This window comes from Podarcis cretensis (assembly GCF_951804945.1).
Source record: "Podarcis cretensis genome assembly, chromosome: 16".
NCBI lineage: Eukaryota > Metazoa > Chordata > Lepidosauria > Squamata > Lacertidae > Podarcis > Podarcis cretensis.
Genome location: NC_137186.1, coordinates 19,599,738 through 19,616,673, shown reverse-complemented (window position 1 = coordinate 19,616,673; position 16,936 = coordinate 19,599,738). Strand labels below are relative to the sequence as shown.

Sequence of the window (16,936 nt, the reverse complement as noted above, 5' to 3'; positions counted from 1 at the left end):
CTACATTTGTATTCGAAATTGAATCAAACCAGGTATTTAAAAAAGTGATCTCTAGTGCAGTGACTTCTGTATACATTAAAGAGCAATTTGCCAAGTTTTTGGTACGCTAACAATCCCAATTAGCTAGATCTTCCAAAAATAGGCTACTGAGGCCCAGGCTGTCGTTAGGAGATGTGAAATAAGTTCTTTATTTTTCAATTCCCTATCAGTGTCCACTCATAAAAAGAGCTAAAGAAGAAGTTGGATAGGCTGCCTCCTTTGTTTTTATATGAAAACCCATTGTCCATAGCTCTTTAATTTTGGAACAATCTCACCACAAACACTTCTGCTAAGAGGAGAAGCAAATGACAAATGTTTTTTTTTAAAAAAAATCAAAGGTTTTTTTTTTACCACACACACATACCTCCAAAGGCTATTAGAAAAAAACCAAGCTGAGCAACCTGATATTGCAGATATTTGGCCTGTTTTAAAAGGACCGAGATAATTGATTGGATTTTAAAACAAAATGGATCAGGCTGCAAGTGTCCCTTTGATTAAGCGCACTAAAGTTTTAAATAAAATTGTGATGGGCTGTGGTGGGAGATCACATTGAGGGGCACCATGGTGCTCTGGGCCTCAAGTGAGGCCTGGCCAGGAGGGACTTGAGAGAATTGTTGTTGAGGTAGTGAGAAACACGGCTTTCCCCCCTGCGTGAACTTTCCAGAATTGAGGTGGGTGCCATTGCCATTATAAAAAGAACAAGGGAGGTGTTCATGGGGAGCTCCAGCACCTCTTTTTCTAGAAAAATAGCTCAGGTGAGAGATGTCTTTGGAGGTGAGCTTGTTCATCATTGTGTAGCAGCACTGCCCTGAGATCAGGGTGAAGGTATTGACCAAGAAGCCCTGGCAGAGCCCAACTGCCCCTTCACCTTGCAATTTGAGGCCTTCCTCACAGACCCTGAGAACGAGAAGCCTAAAATTGCACACCACACCTGATATCTGGCAAGCTTAGTGGCTGCAGGTAGTGGAGGGTGGGGGGAGGACTAAGGGTTTAGCTATGCTTTAATGCTCAGGGTCCAAGCTTTCCTCCCCTCTTTTTTTCACTTGAGTTTTCTCCACGAAAAGCTGCTCTTTAAAGCTGAATTGGAGCAAATGTCAACGTTTTGCTTCCGGAACAAAGAAGGGCACTCAGATATGGAGCTTTAAATTGTGCCTGGAAAAAGCAGAGGAAAGGCAAGTATGGATAATGAGCCTTCTGACTCAGGTACCTATTGCCTCTGACATCTGCCCCAAGATGAGAATCTGATACAATAATCAAGAGTTATTAACCACTAATACCACAATGCATCAAACCTTTTAATAAAAATAGTACATATAAACACATTTAAAAAAACAAGTTATAAACAACACAATGAACAACAGACAAAACACCCTGTTGGACATGCATTTTCCTCCATTGAGGAGATCAAATCAGGCTGGAGAGAGGTTATGTGTTTTTCTGAAGAGCAATTTGAAAGGGGGGCTCCTTGCTTGAGGTGCTCCCCATTTCTGGCTCCAGCCAAGCAGAAAATAGTTTGTTTGTTTTTTCCTGTTTTCAAAAGTCTGTTTGACCAGAGGCAACTGGGGAAGAAATGTGTACCTGTGCATGCCAGCCTTTGCTTACCTGGTGCCTTTCAGATGTTTTGGACTCTAACCAGCCCCTGACAGAGTGGCCATTTCAGACTCCGACTCCCATCAGCCCCAGCCAGGAAAAGCATGAAGCTGGGAGTCCAAAACATCCAGAAGGCATGAGGCAAAGGCTACCACAGAAAATGATTTTTCAAGTGACAATTTTATCTCTCTCTCCAGCCTCAGTCACTCCAACTTAACAGCAGCTGATAGAGCCATAACCCCCCCCCCCATCTTGGTAAAATGAATTTTGTTGTGGGGTGAGGAGGGGGGCATCATCTGGATCTCAAGGAGCATGGGAAGAAAAAGCAGCTCTTTAAAAATCCTCCTTATTTGGTGATGAGCAACACTCTCAACTTGCCACCGGGTGTGTACACACCAGACATTTAATGGACACTCCCCCCCCCCCCCATGAATCCTGGGAACTGCAGTTAAGAGTGCTGGGAATTGTAGCTCTCTGAGGTGTAAACTGCAGTTCCCAGGATTCTGGGTATATAGTGTGTACACAGCAGCAGTATGGTGTGTGCAAGGAGCTGTGATATCCTGCATTGCAGGGGGTTGGAGTGGATGGTTCCAACTCCGCAATTTGATGGCTCTGCAAACATGGGAGTGCTTTTGCTTATTCTTCAGAAGGGAAGGATAAATAGGCAAAAACCTGAGAAGTTGTGGGGACAGACTAAGCGATATAAATATTCCTTTCTCTGGGAAAAGTCTCCTCCTATATTCTACTTCACTCCCATTAAAACTTTTAGGACAGTACCTGTTTGTTTTTTTAAGTATACGTTTAAAGATTTCGCTTCCCCCGCCCCCCACAACTCAATGGCCAATTATCAATTGATATACAGTTAAATTAATTAGCTGGTGAGAAGGTGTACCAGCTAGGATTTCCCACCTATCCCTTCTTTCGGGAGAGGTGCCACTCCAACACAACAGTTAAGAACATCACTCTCTTGCATACAAAGACACACAGACACATATATGTACACACAAAGAGGAAAGGTGTGTACAAGGCATGCCAATAGCTGCTGCTGCTGCTGCTTGGAAGAAACAACGCGCCATTCGAACTCAGGTCCTCTTCATACATCATGTTTTCTTCAGTGCAGGCCAAAGACGTTTTAAAGACACACCTAAAAAGGCAAAACATGGACATGACAAAGACTTTTATTTGCTAAAAGATTAATCGTGCAGGTATGGTCATCGTGGAGCAAGCCTTTCCTCTCCCCAAAGTGTACAGTTGGTTGCTACTGTATAACACATGAAACAGCCTTCAGTGGCAACGTATGTGTCTTCCTTCGAGGCATGTCCACATTACTGAGTCCAGAGCGCTAGCAGAATCACTGGACCTTGGAAGTCTCTCATTCAAATAATTCTTCTTTTAGACCAACAAAAACAATGCAATTCTAAAACAAGAAATACTGCAAGTAGTTTTGCATGCCCAAGGCAATGGCAGTAAAGACAGGCCTAGAACTCGGGACAAATGTTGTTTCACACACCTCCCTTCCTCCAGCAACCAAGGTCTGTCCACAAGCAGAGCACATAGGTCAACAGAGGAAAGTTATAGGAGCAAAAGGAAGGCTTGAAAGCGACTGTGAATGCAGTTTTGATCAATAGAGGTCAGCAGAGCAACACGGGAAAAGAAAGATATTGGGGGGGGGGCACACAAAAAACTTCTAAGGAGTTGTCTGTAGGCTCAGTTCCAGGAGCCAAGACTTCTGGCTAACTTTGGAGGAGAAAAGCAAACGGGGAAGGGGGAGTCCCCTCAGGCACCCCTCTGCCAAGTCAGCCAAGGCACCTGTGTCAAGCGGAGACACGATTTGGCTCTGTGCAGGGCGTTGGGCAAACTCCTTTTGCTGCCCACATGGCGAAGAGGAATAATACTGACCTGCCTCACAGGGGGTTGTGAGGCCAAACGCATGTAAAGCGCTTTGCAACTGAAAAGGGGGACGAGTTAGCAATGAGTCTTCTCACAGTAAGCATCAGCATGAGGACCAATTGGCAGTCAAAATAAAACCGCCTTACAGAGGAGTTGTTCCCATAAGGAGAGTATCCCACATGGAATCAGACAATTGGTGCTACAGCACAGCAAAGAAGATGGTGGAAGTTGCCCAAGCTGCAGGGTAGGTATAGCCAATGTGGTGCCTTCCAAGTGTGGTTGGACTACAATTCCCATCACCTGTAGCACCATGTTGCCCACCCATGGTGTAAGGGAGCCCACTGCTTTACCCAATGGCCTCCACATGTGGGTAGCTCTTATGTGTTGCATGCTCTAGTTCTGGAAGAACGTGGGCAGGGCGTGCAGAGAACCTGGTATGCCGAGGGCAGGGACCATCTTTCAAAGACTCACAGGTTTCGCTTTAAGGAAGTGGAAAGGGGGACAAGAATCTAGTCCTTATGGTTGCAAAGGCCATGCCTGAAAAAGTATGCGAGTGATGCCTGTGGAAATCGTAGAAGCTGGAGGGGGGTAGGTACGTGCGGAAGATTTCAAGGGGTGGGGAGACACCCTTCAGGCCTTGCATAGCTAATACTCCTGGCCCACTCAACCCAGAAAACCAACATAAACTATGCAAACATGTTGTGCCTTTTTAAAAGAAAAAAAGGACCAAAATTGTGGCAGCGGACTTAGATTTCCTTTTGCTTTTTGGCACAGAATTTCAATGGCCCAGCTACGCAAGTATGTATATTATAGAGCAGAGCACGCAGACCTGCTACAAACAGGTGAAAGGGGCCTCTAGTGGTTTCGCAAGGTGTGGAGAAAGACTCCTTAGGTAAGCTAGAGAGGGCACAGCTCAGTGGCAGACCATTCTGTCCCAGGCTCAGTCCCTGACGTCTCTGCATAGGATTGAGAGCACCCCTTCTGATACCCTAGTCAGTGTTACTGAGCAGGACTCACTGTAAGGCTATTTCCTCTGCTCCTGAGCGCTCCTTGCAGGACACAGAAAGACCTTCCAAACACCTCCCACCTACCCACTTCTGTTTCCTTTTTAATTTAAAGCAGGCAAAATGGAGACCTGTCACACTCTCTTCATCCACAAATGCAAGTCAGAGGCAGGCCGGGCTTAATCACAAAGGAAAACTGAGAAACACATTGGGCACAACAACGCACAAGGGCCCCTCTGCTCCTGGGAACCTTGCAAAGAATGCCCTGTGGCTCTGTCCTCTCAGTATCCCCATTCTGCGGCCCCAACAGTGCCACTATACTTTGTAGAGCTGCCTCATGATGATCACTGAGCTGCCCTTCTGAATAGGAAGCCCAGTCTTGCATCGCCGTGACCTTAAGAACTGCCACCCTCTCAGTAACATCCTCTGTAACCTCTCTCTCTGTGGTTGTCATCTAGGATGCATGACATCCAGGCTGCTACCTCTCCATGGAGCAAACAGCCCTGACCCAACCACTCCTTGCCACACCTGCCCTTCACTCCTGCGCATCTCCAAACCCAACAGCTCTGGAGACCAGGAGTCAGTGAGGGGACTCCGCTTTCCGGGTTTTGGTAAAAACTTCGCAGAGAGGTTTGTGGATTTGGCAGTGAGTGAACGTTTGGGGATGCTGGCCCAGCACCCGATGGATGGAAGTGGCGACACGAAAGCACGACAGGGATTCAGCCAGCGGTGCAATACTAAGCCCTGGGTTTTACGTGGCATTGAACAGACCAGAAAACGGGGAGGGGGAAATACTGAAATCAGAGGTAACTCTGTGTTTTCTGGTGGTGTTTCAAAAGAGCACCACAGTAGTGCTAAGACTTCTGGTTTTTTTGTTTTTGTCAGGTTGCCTGTGTGAATTTGCTGCAATTGGTAAGAGTTGCTCCTGGCAACAGCTGGCGGGGGACAAGGTAGGCCAGGCTAGATCCCCTCCGCTGCCACGGCTGCTCTAGAGTCGTCCCCGTTGGCCAGGCCCGAGTCCAAGCGGTTGTTGTCAGCATCAATGTCCTGAAAGGGCCCCCCCACTTCAACGCAGCAGGTTTTGGAGCTGTCGGCAGCTTCCTGGCAAGGGCCCTGCATCTGGTATTCGCTGCTTTGCGGGGGAATCTGGCTGCTGTTGAGAGGGACCTTCTCTTGCCCGGAGGCCTTACTGGCGTCAGGGAGGCTGCTGCAGCCCTGCACTTTGCTCCTCGCTTTAAGCTTGTTGTGGTAGGAGAAAAAGGCCAACGCGACCACGACGGCCAAGGTCATTGACAGCAGCACCGTCACAGTGACAAACTGGACCCAATAGGAGCGATACTCCCCCACAGGCTCTCCATCAGCATACGATTCGCGGGCTCCGTCCACCCTGGCAGGGGAGTCGTGGGTCCTCACGTGGTAGCGCGCCACAGATTGCTGGTAGCCGTTCTCACTGGCCCAGCACTCATAGAGACCCAACGTCTCCTCGTGCACAATGATGACTAGGGCCTTGTCGTCCTCTAGGATCAGCCTGTCCGGAATCTTCCTGTCTGGGTAGTTCCACGAGTAGTTGGCCAGAGCGGAAGCCTGCGGGCAGGGCAGCCTCACCATGGTGTTGAATGAAGCGGTCATAACTGAAATTTATAGGAAGAGAAACGAAGCTGTGATTCATGCCTTCCACCATTTCATAGATAAAAAATACGGATGCATCGTTTGTACTTATAGCATCCCTGTTCGCATTTCAAGAGTCACCATGTGGGCTTGATGGCTGGCTACATGTTGCTGGACACTCTAGCGTTCATGCACATGCATTGGTTTGCATGCGCACTAGTACACACAGCTGCATCTCACGCCCTTAAACATAGCTCTAAGGGATTGCTCCATCAGCGCATATGTTTCTGTTTGCCTGATGCAACAATTTCCTCTCTCCTCCTGACCCCTCCAGCCAATTTTTTTTGGGAGGTGCAGTGGGTAGGAGGAGATCCCTGTTGCACAGGCTTCTGCTAGCAGGACTGGCTAGCTGAATTTGCTCAAAAGATTCACCTCGGAGGGGAGGGAGCTGGAATCTGATGGAACACACACTGTGGACACGCTAAGTTTTTCTTTTTTAAAAAACCATTACCAAAATCTCCCTTAAAGATAAAATAAGAACAACAACCAGGGACTGTCCCAAGGCAGCTGGAGAACACAGTGAACATGGGTGCGCATGACAGTTTGCTACCCCAAACCCTCTCCTACCCTTCTGCCATAGACAGATCACTGCCCCCAACATAGTCTAGCAAATTTCTCCTCCCTGCTTGAAATGAATCTAAAATCCTTAGGAGCAGCAGAGGTTGCAAAGATAGTCGACCACAGCCATTGGGATTCCTAACACACATTCCCCTCCCCTATCATTTTCTTGGATGGTCTTCCCAAACGAAACTTGTGTGCGGCTTTAGCAAACGGGCATCTTGCTTTCAAATGCATTGCTTTCGCAAAGCAACAAACAGCCTTGGGAAGTACAAGGCCTTTTGTTTCCGAACAGGGGAAGAACCTTCGCCAATCAATCAAACTCTGCAAGGCTCATACTAAACTTGTTAGCAAACCGCTTTCAGGGCCATTCCGAGTCCTTGGTATGGCTCTGCCAATTCCGCTCTTGGGCTGGCACCCAGGATCCGGCTTCCCTGTCTCGATATTCTGCACCAAGTCATTCCTAGGAACAAAGAGAAGACAGGAAAGTAAGAACTGCCTTACTGGGTTGTGCTAAGAAGTGGGGAAGGACAAATCTGTCCCTTTTGATTTTTCTCGGTTTCCCCATTTTAAATTCAATTTTCCCCATTTCCACATCAGATTGCAATTTCCCCAATTGAGATTCTTTTGGGAATTATAGGGACAGAACTACCTAAAATGTATAGAAACTTATTCATGAATGCTACTACAGCGGCAAGAATGTTACTCGCCCAAAAATGGAAAGAAGCAGAAGTCCCAGCAAAGGAAGAATAGATACAAAAAACTTATGGAATATGCAGAAATGGCAAAACTTACCAGAAGAATAAGAAATCAAGATAACAAACTTTTAATAAAAGAATGGAAATGGTTTATTGAATATTTACAGATAAATTGTAAACAGATAAGAACATTGGCAGGATTATTGTAATAACCTGCAGTTTTATAAGAGTATATATTTAAAGCAGATGAATAAATCAGCAAATTAAGTTAATTTGGATATGCAGAAGATATTAAAAATAAATTTAAGGAACCACAGAAAGAGGGGGGATGAAGTCAAGTTTTGAAATGTTAAAATGATTGTAAAATTAGTGAAATGTATAAACTGGAAAAGCATAAATAATTTTTTAAAAAACAGATAGCAATTTCCTCTCACAAGTCTACATGATAACTCATACTAATTTTCATGTGCATGCGATTTTGCCTAGTATATGCATTTTTTTTTGCAATAATTTCCCTAATTTAATGCATTCTAGCACATTCTTTTCACTAATAGAAGCCTTTATTCTTGTAAGCATGTTTTGGCTGGAGAACTGCATAGCAAAATCTGGAGAAGCGTGAATCTTGAAAGATACGTGCATTTCAGTTCACATGTATTAGGCAAGCATGTATTAGATAGATTCTCATTTAAAAAGTGTTTTGAATCAAGCCACATTTCTCCCTCATCCCTACTAAGCAGACCAATTCAGTGTTTTCTGTTGTGGCCAAGCAGAGGCCTCCAAGAAACCTACAGATGGAGCACGAAGCCCTGCATTTTGTCTTCAGCACATGGCATTTGGTACGACTGTCCATGGAGAGCCCAATTAGCTCTTGTGGGTTACAGCAGTCGACAGACTTCTCCTCTCAAAATTTGCATTTTATTTCAGAGAGAGATAGAGAGAGAGAAGGTTTATGCCACCTTGCTGAAGCAGGTGTGGGACAGGTCTGGACAGTACCTGGATAGGTGAGCGCCTATGACCCATACAAACATAGAAAGCTCCTTTATACAGACCTTTAGTCCATCTGTCTGCCAATTCTATCTTGTTCGCTGGCTGAGACCCCACCTTTCCGGCTACTGTCTCGCCAAAGTGGTACATGCTCTGGTTATCTCCAGACTGGACTACTGCAGTGTGCTCTATGTATGACCACCTTTGAAGGTGACTCGGAAACTAAAACTAATCCAGAATACAGCTGCCAGACTAGTGACTGGGAGCAGCCACCAGGCCACATAATACGGGTCCTAAAATAATTACATTGGCTCCCAGTATGCTTCCGAGCACAATTCAAAGTGTTGGTGCTGACCTTTAAAGCCCTAAATGGCCTCAGCCCTGTATATATGAAGGAGCGTCTCTGCCCCCGCTGTCTAGGCAATAAAAAGAGATCCAGCTCCAAGGGCACTTCTAGCAGTGAAGGTACAGGGAACCAGGCAGAGGGCATTCTTACTAGTGGCACCCTCCCTGTGGAACATCCTCCCATCAGACGTCAAGAAGTTAAATAATCATATAACTTTCCATAGACATCTGAAGGCAGCCCTGTTTCGGAAGGCTTCTAATGTTTGATCCCCTCTGCACTGTATTTTTGTTGGAAGCTGCCCAGTGTGGCTGGAGCAACCCAGTCAGATGGGTGGTGTATAAGTAATAAATTATGATTATGATTATATTGTTATTACTGGTTCAGTAATGTCTGCACTGATTTGGGCAGCGACTTCCCAGGGCTTCAGACAGGGAGTTTTATCCCTGTCCTACCTGGAGATGTTAAGGATTGAATTTGAAACTTTTTACATGCAAGGCAAGTATTCTCCGTAACCACATGCTCACCACCTTGGGTTCCATGACAGAAGAAAGGTGGGGGTATAAACCTAAGAAAAATAAATAAATAACAAGGAGACGGGGAAGGGGGTGGGATGAGAGGGTATTAACCTATATCTGGGATGCTTCACAAAAGGAGCACCACAACCCAAAATCACAGACTCTAGTGCCACCACAACACCATTAGCATTTAGGGAGCAATTAAGCTGAGCCATGTTGTATCAGACTGAGTTGGGTCCTTGTTATGTACTGAGTGAACAGGATCGAAAATGTAGCAGTCTGATTGGTCCTAGAACAATAGGATTCAGAATGCAGCAGTCTGATTGGTCCTAGAACAATAGGATCCAGAATGCTGCAGTCTGATTGGTCCGCAGGAGCCACCCAATCCAACTCCAGGTGGAAGTGAATCTGCAACCTGACTGGCCTACAGGAGAATCCCGGAATTAGCCAATCACGTGGGGCCCATTGTGTATATAAAGCAGACATTTCAGGGGAACTGGCATTCCTTACTACTATGAGCTGAATAAAGAGCATGAAATCCACACTCGACTCTGAGTATATTTCAGTTCGTCTACCCCACTATCACATTTCTCACAGCAGCCAATCAGATGCTTCTCGGAAGCTTCCAAGTAAGGAAGTTCCCTGCTGTTGGTTCCTAGCATCTGGTATTCAGTGATGGACTACCTCTGGACACAGAGGTTTCATGAAGCTACGGGCTTCTTTTGCACTACAGATGTGAAATTTAGCACAGCATAAGTTAGGAAGGGACTGCTAGCACCACATTATGATATCGTGACTGGATTGTGTCAGTTATCATGCACGTATTTGGGGGCCCTGTTATATTTTTAATGCAACAATCCCTGAGGGATACTGCAAATACTCACAAGTTCTCTGTAGCACCCCAGATATCTCGGCACTTCTGCCCATCCCAGCCGCAGTAAGGATCTCGCGCTAAAACACAGTTGGCACAGGTTGTGTAGATGCTGCAGTTTGCCAAGGGCACTTGGAGGACTCCCGTGGAATAGCCCACATACAGAATCCCCTAAGAAGGCACAGGCAGAGGAAGACCATGATCATTATCATTCTTATTCTTGTTTCTCTCTTTGTGTAGCTATGAGATGGATGTCTGCGGTTTTTTTAATGAGATACAGCCCCTTAAAAGTATGTTGCCCCAATCCTATGCAAGAAAGGATGCCCACCTTTTCAGGGGAGAGTAGCAGGTTTTGGACTGCCTCTGGCTTCTCAAACAGCTGGATCTCCTCAATAATGTGAGCCTCGGTGCCAACGACCACGGCTTTGTGAAGGGCACCTTTGTCTGTGGAAGACAAAGTATCAAGTGAGACATAGTGCTGGCGGAAGGGTTTGTTAAAATGCAGGCCTGCCCCATCAAGGGCTCTGTGTCCCCAAAAGGGGCATATGAGCATGGTCGTAGCCAAGGGGTGGGGGTGGGGAGGGGCAGCTGCCCCCTACATAGTTAACTGAGATTCTGTTCCCCCCTAAGAAAAGGCCTGAACCTCCCCCCACAAAAATCCTGGCTACGCCCATGCATGTGGGTGAGGGAAACTGACCTCTTCCCCTCTTGCAGTCCACCCTCCTTCATACATGAGGTTCACTTCCACTTTCAGAGCCCTAACTGTGTGGCAGGGGGTTGCCTTTCTGTTGACTGACAGAAAGTAAGCCATAAGAGGAGGGGGCTGCCCCTCCTGACTTCAAGGGGAAACTAGGCCCTAAGCAGAAAGAGCTAAGATGGGTGAGGCTTGGAAAGATGGACAAAGGCGTCTGCAATCCCACCATCAGCTTTCCCAGCTTCTCATGGGAGAAGGTTGTGGTTCCTACATTGCAGGTCCCTTTGGGTCCCTTCCAACTCTGCGCTTCTGTGATTCTATGAACCTTTAGCACATTATCTGGTGACCTTTGACACGATGGACAGCTAGCTTCTGGGAGTGGTGGTGCCCACCCTGTGGAATGCCCTCCCACCAGATGTCAAGGAAATAAACAACTATCTGACTTTTAGAAGACATCTGAAGGCAGCCTTGTTTAGGGAAGTTGTTAACGCTTGAAGTTTTATTCTGTTTAATATTCTGTTGGAAGCTGCTCATAGTGGCTGGGGAAACCCAGCCAGATGGGCAGGGTATAAATAAAACATTATTATTATTATTATTATTATTATTATTATTATTATTATTAATCAAAATGCTTGCAATCAATGCTGTTCAGCTCATCAGTTGGTTAAATGCTGCAGCCCTTGTTGGGTCAAAGGGAATAATGAGGTGACAAAGCAATTAGCTCAATCTCTACCACCAAAGCAAACAACAACCACCCATACCTGTCCCAAGAAACATCACGTTGTAGGGATGTCCCAAGCTGTTCTGAGTTTGGTGCACCACAATCCGGGTGTATTTAACGTTTTGCTTCACCAGCAGAGGTTGGTTATGGGTCGGCTCAATCTTCTCATCCATCAGGTAGTGGTCTTTCATGAACGTCAGAGCTTTGTCTGAAGACGGGCCGACAGAGCACTGCAGGGAGAAGAAGCTCAAACATTATAAAGGATAGGAAGCTGCCTTTGACTGAGTCAGACGATTGGTTCTTCTAGCTTTTTACTGTAAAACTATACAGTGGTATCTTGGTACCCGAAAGGTTTGGCTCCTGAACACATCGGCTCCCAAATGCCACAAACCCAGAAGTAAGTGTTCTGGTTTGCGAATGTTTTCGGAAGCCGAATGTCCGATGCGGCTTCCATGGCTTCCGAGTGAGTGCAGGAAGCTCCTGCAGCCAACCAGAAGCCGTGCCTTGGTTGTCGAATGGCTTTGGGAGTCAAACAGACTCCCAGAACGGATTAAGTTCAAGAACCAAGGTACGGTACCCCTGTACTGAGCTGCTGCCCTCAGAATGGCTGTGATGGCCTGGGATTCCAATTCAGAGGATGAACCAGAGGAATCCCAGCCTGCACAGGAGTCCCTGCCTCCAGGGCCGGCTGAACTGGGGCATGGCCTTGATTCTGAAGCGCCTGCACCTGTGCCGGATCCTCAGGAGCAGGCACCAGGTGATCCCACTCTGGCTCCAGAGGTAGTTGAGGACTCAGTGCCTGCAGGTGAGTCTCCCCCTGGGCCCAGTAACCCTTTAGCCTCTCCTGAACTGCAGAGGCTCAGGGCAGAGAGGTGAAGGGAACTGGTTTCTCCCAGGAGGAGTGCTCGCTTTAAGGCCAAGAGAGGTGGGTCTCCTAGGGGCCGGGACCGCCCCTGGCCTCAGAACAGATAAAGGCCAGTCGGCCTGGTCCCAGGTTGTGGGAGCAACGTCGTTGTTGAGTACCTGTTCCTGCCCGGACCCAGACCTGACTCTCCAGTGCTCCTGTCCCCGCCCGGCTTCCTGCTTCGGACCTCGCCCCGCTCCTTGTGGACTGATTCCAGGCTAGTGACCCAGGACCGGACTTTGACTACGCCAGCGGTAACCTTCCCCCCGGGATCAGCACAATGGCCAATGGTTTGCGATGTTGGAAGCTGACATCCAATGACTTCTGGAGAGCATCACGTCAGCTACCCCCGATCTATACTGACTTGCAGCCACTTGCAGCCAGAGATTCAGGCAGGGTTCTTTTCCAGCCTTGCCTGGAGATGTCAGAGATTGAATGTGGGGCCTTTTTCCAGGCAAAGCTGGCCCTGAGCTATGGTGCTGCAAAAAGCCAACAGAGTGACCAGGAGCACCACTTAGTTCTTTCTGTAATAATTAAAATATTGTTGTAGGTTTGTGGGGTTGCTCTGGATTATATCTGTGGGTCCCACCAAGCCTGTGATTTAGTAATGGGGAGCTTAGAATATAGCAGAGTGAACCTGCTGAACTGGTCAATCCAGTCTCTTGGTTAAGACAATATACCCTGGCCAAGTAGCTTATCTGCATGTGCAAATATGTTGGTGTTTTGTCACAGAAACAACTGAGTGGGTTTTCCCCACCCCTTCACCTGGGTAGGGGTGACATGATCTTGTAGTTATGAAGATGACAGCCAGGGCTAAAGTGTCTGTGAATCTGGAAGGTGCTGGGAGTTGGAAGGACATATAGAGGCTTGAATTGCTCTGTGTTCTGAATCGAAAGCTTTGGGGACCCTCCAAAGGACACCTACAGCTGACCAAATGCCATAAGAGAGAAAGTGCTGGAACTGGGCAGGACAACAGAAGGAATAAAATCTTATTCTGCAACTATTACAGAAGAAATAGATCAACATCATGGAAGGAACCTTTCGTCTCCACACCATGATCTTGATAGGCCTTGGAAAAGGTCCACAGCTGATCTAGGTGAACTGGGAGGTCACCACTATTCAGTTGGCATCAGCACTATTCCATGTACAGTGAGATACTCTCCTCACCTGACATTACTTTGACATTGTTGCACAACTGAACAACACCTCCAGGTGAACTCGTGACCAACAGTGCAAACCATTTTATGGCAGCAAAATTCCAGGCATGCTGGATACGTAACACCTTTTGCCATGTTACCACCCGCCCAAGCATATGGAGAGGCAGAGAGAAAGGTACAGAGAGGACAAGAAACCTTAAGACAACATGGCCCATGTATCATCCTTTTTAGCTACATGATTTGTTTTGGATAAACCACTGGATTTGGCCCAGGAGTATTGCTGATGGGAAGAACATCCATTCCAACCTGGGGAACAGTTGCCTCTTCAGTTTACCAAGGAGTTATGGCTGCCTTTCTAGGGCCTGTTCAATTTGGTGCAAGAACTATATTTAAAGGCAGGAAAGTTTATATCAAACTTGATTAAGAAGAGGGCAAGGCAGACCCTGGCTTCAATGCAAGGAGAATGCTAGGAGCAATACATACACTGCCAGGACGAGGGTTCATGGCCTGGCCATTGTAGGTCATCCATCGGGAACAGTCCTTGTTCAACTCCTTGTATTTCCCATCAAAGGCTTTTTTGATAGCATCGTGCCTGAAGGCACACACTGCTGAGCTCCCAAGATTTCCTGCCTGCCTGCAAAGAAATATACAAGGTAGTTGCCCCACTAGAATTTTGCATATTCTCTGAGGCACATTTATTTATCTCCAATTAGCACAATGCTAGACCAAAAATGAATTCTGAGGTAAGAGTGGGTGATCTGTCAATTTCAACTTTTCTCAGTTTCTCATTTTTCCAATCTCAATTTAAGTTTGCTGAATTTCCACATCAGTTTGCCTTATTATAGTTTTCTAAAAAGGTCTGTACAAACATTTGTCAGCATTTTAGTGTGCATTTCTCCTGACACACATTTTTTTATAAACAATTTTGCCTAATATAATTCCTTTTGGCTTCTTGCTGTCAATAAGATACGCAATTTGGGGCTGGAGAACTAAATTGCAAAATTCAGAGAAGTGCAAGTTTCGAAGGATAGTTGAGTTTCAATTAATTTAATAAATAAAAAAATTGAAAAATTGTCCAGTAGCACCTTAGAGACCAACTAAGTTTGTTCTGGGTATAAGCTTTCATTTGCATGCACACTTCTTCAGATACCAATTTAATGTTTTATTTAATGTTTGGGGAAGTGTAGATTAGGGAGGTTCCCGTTAAAATGCAGACCAACCCAAATTTCTCCCCACCCTCATTAAGACTAAGACCCTCACAGCCTTACCACTGAGAACCGAAGACACCGTAGAAATCAGCACCACCTCCTGGCTGTGGGAGGGCAAACATGTGTTGGATGACGGTATAAGGGAACTGCCCCTGCTGGGTGCAAGACAACTGAGCTTTCAGAAACGTGGTCCATTTCCTTTGCAACACCTTGTCTCCTCCAACATCATTCTAGAGAGGATGGAAAAGCAAGCATCACTAACAAACCAGGGAGACAATTTAACCCCTTCCTCGTTTACTCACTGTTGGCCTGATAGCAGACCAATTGAAGGAGTAGACAGTGGTATCTCGGATGCTGAACATCTTGGAAGCTGAACGTTTTGGTTTCTGAATGGCGAAACCCAGAAGTAAATGCTTACATTTTCGAACGCGCCTCGGAAGTCCAATGGCTTCCGCTCAGTTTTTTTCCAATTTTCTTCATGGACTTTGCAGACCTCCCTTTGTGCCTTGGTTTTCGAACATTTCAGAAGTCAAACGGTCTTCTGGAACGGATTACGTTTGATAACCGAGGTACCACTGTATATTATTATTATTATTATTATTATTATTATTATTATTATTAACTTCCCCTTCACCCTCAGGTCCCTAAGTAGCCCCTGAATTGTCTGATGGCTCTCTTGGGATAATCAGATTGCTGGTTGTCTGTATTAATCCTGTCAATGTTACTGTTTGCTTTGTTTTTCTGTTTTATGCAATGTTGCACATTTTTCTCTGGATTTTGGCCTTGATTTTATAATGAAACCTGAATCACGATGTATTAAACAACAACAGTGGTAAAAGCATATGCTTAGTCCTCACACTGAGGATGTGCAATGTGACTTTTCTTCCCATTTATTTAACTATTTATAACACACACTTGAAAAGTTGTTCATTGTGCCTGTGTGAAGTTTGCCACCTATGATCTGGAGGCAGATCTCAGGTTCAATCCTTAGCTGTTCCCTAGATGGGTGCCCTGCTTCTGGGCTTCCCAGAGGAGTCTGGTTGACCACTGAGAGAAAAAGCAAGATGCTGGAGTTGGGATGTAAAAAAGCAGCGATTTCCCCTCCAAACTGCATTTTGTCACAATCAGCGCTGCTTCCATTCCACTGCAGTTCAGATTTCACCAACTACTATGTTATTCATCTTGCTGTCTGCTGTTTAGTGTAAGTTATGTAAATTGTGAAGTTACATTCATCGCAATGTAAAAGAGAAACGTTATAACAATGTTTAATAAGCCATTCATTATGTATTGTTTGTGTGCTTAAAAAAACCCAACAAAATTATGTGAACAAGTACAAATAGAATTTGCCTGACTGATTTCCATTCCTGGCCACAGACGGAAGCACAGATTGCAGCAATTTTCACTTCCTTTTCAATTTTCACCAATGGTTTCTGATATCCCTATGCTAGAGTCATTAGATCAACCTTCCATAGCTTGCAACCCTACAAATGTTCACAGAATACAGTAGTACCTCGGGTTAAGAACTTAATTGGTTCCGGAGGTCCATTCTTAACCTGAAGCACCACTTTAGCTAATGGGGCCTCCTGCTGCCGCTGCACTGCCACTGCACAATATTTGTTCTCATCCTGAAGCAAAGTTCCTAACCCGAGGCACTATTTCTGGGTTAGCAGAGTCTGTAGCCTGAAGCATCTGTAACCCGAGGTACCACTGTAATAAAATTGTAGAGTTGGAAGGGACCCAAAGGAACATGCTGCAATGGTGGAGTCACTGGCCCTAACTGGACAGTGATAATGGCAGTAGTAGTACAACACCCCTAATTGCTTTTCCTATCTTTAATTCTGAATTTTAAATTGTTGCAACCTGCCCATCGATCCACTGGTGAAGGCTAATAAATGCAATGATGATGATGATGATGCTACTTCTTCTTCTTCTGCTACTACTACTACTATCTGGTGGGCAACAGTTTTGGGAAAGCAACCCTAGAAAGGCATCCTTTATGATTTAGCAGAAGCTCCCCTTATGTTCTGGTCTCCAGTTAAGAGATTTCAGGAAGGATGGATAGGAGCAAGGGCATGAAAGCATCTGATAT

General features: G+C 45.9%; 1 protein-coding gene across 9 annotated transcripts in view; it reads right to left on the bottom strand.

The window, feature by feature from the left end:
- Window positions 1-1,316: 1,316 nt before the first annotated feature.
- Window positions 1,317-16,936, bottom strand: part of LOC307204741 (semaphorin-4A-like) — a 69,215-nt gene continuing 53,595 nt past the window's right edge. For all 9 annotated transcript variants that reach the window (XM_079956619.1, XM_079956623.1, XM_079956620.1 and 6 more), the window contains 7 exons: window positions 14,908-15,077; window positions 14,123-14,273; window positions 11,619-11,808; window positions 10,492-10,607; window positions 10,177-10,334; window positions 7,094-7,212; window positions 1,317-6,154 (listed from right to left, as the gene is read on the bottom strand). In XM_079956619.1, coding sequence (XP_079812745.1) covers window positions 5,484-6,154; window positions 7,094-7,212; window positions 10,177-10,334; window positions 10,492-10,607; window positions 11,619-11,808; window positions 14,123-14,273; window positions 14,908-15,077 — 1,575 coding nt within the window. In that variant the 3' untranslated portion in view covers window positions 1,317-5,483. The remainder of the gene's footprint in view (window positions 6,155-7,093; window positions 7,213-10,176; window positions 10,335-10,491; window positions 10,608-11,618; window positions 11,809-14,122; window positions 14,274-14,907; window positions 15,078-16,936) is intronic.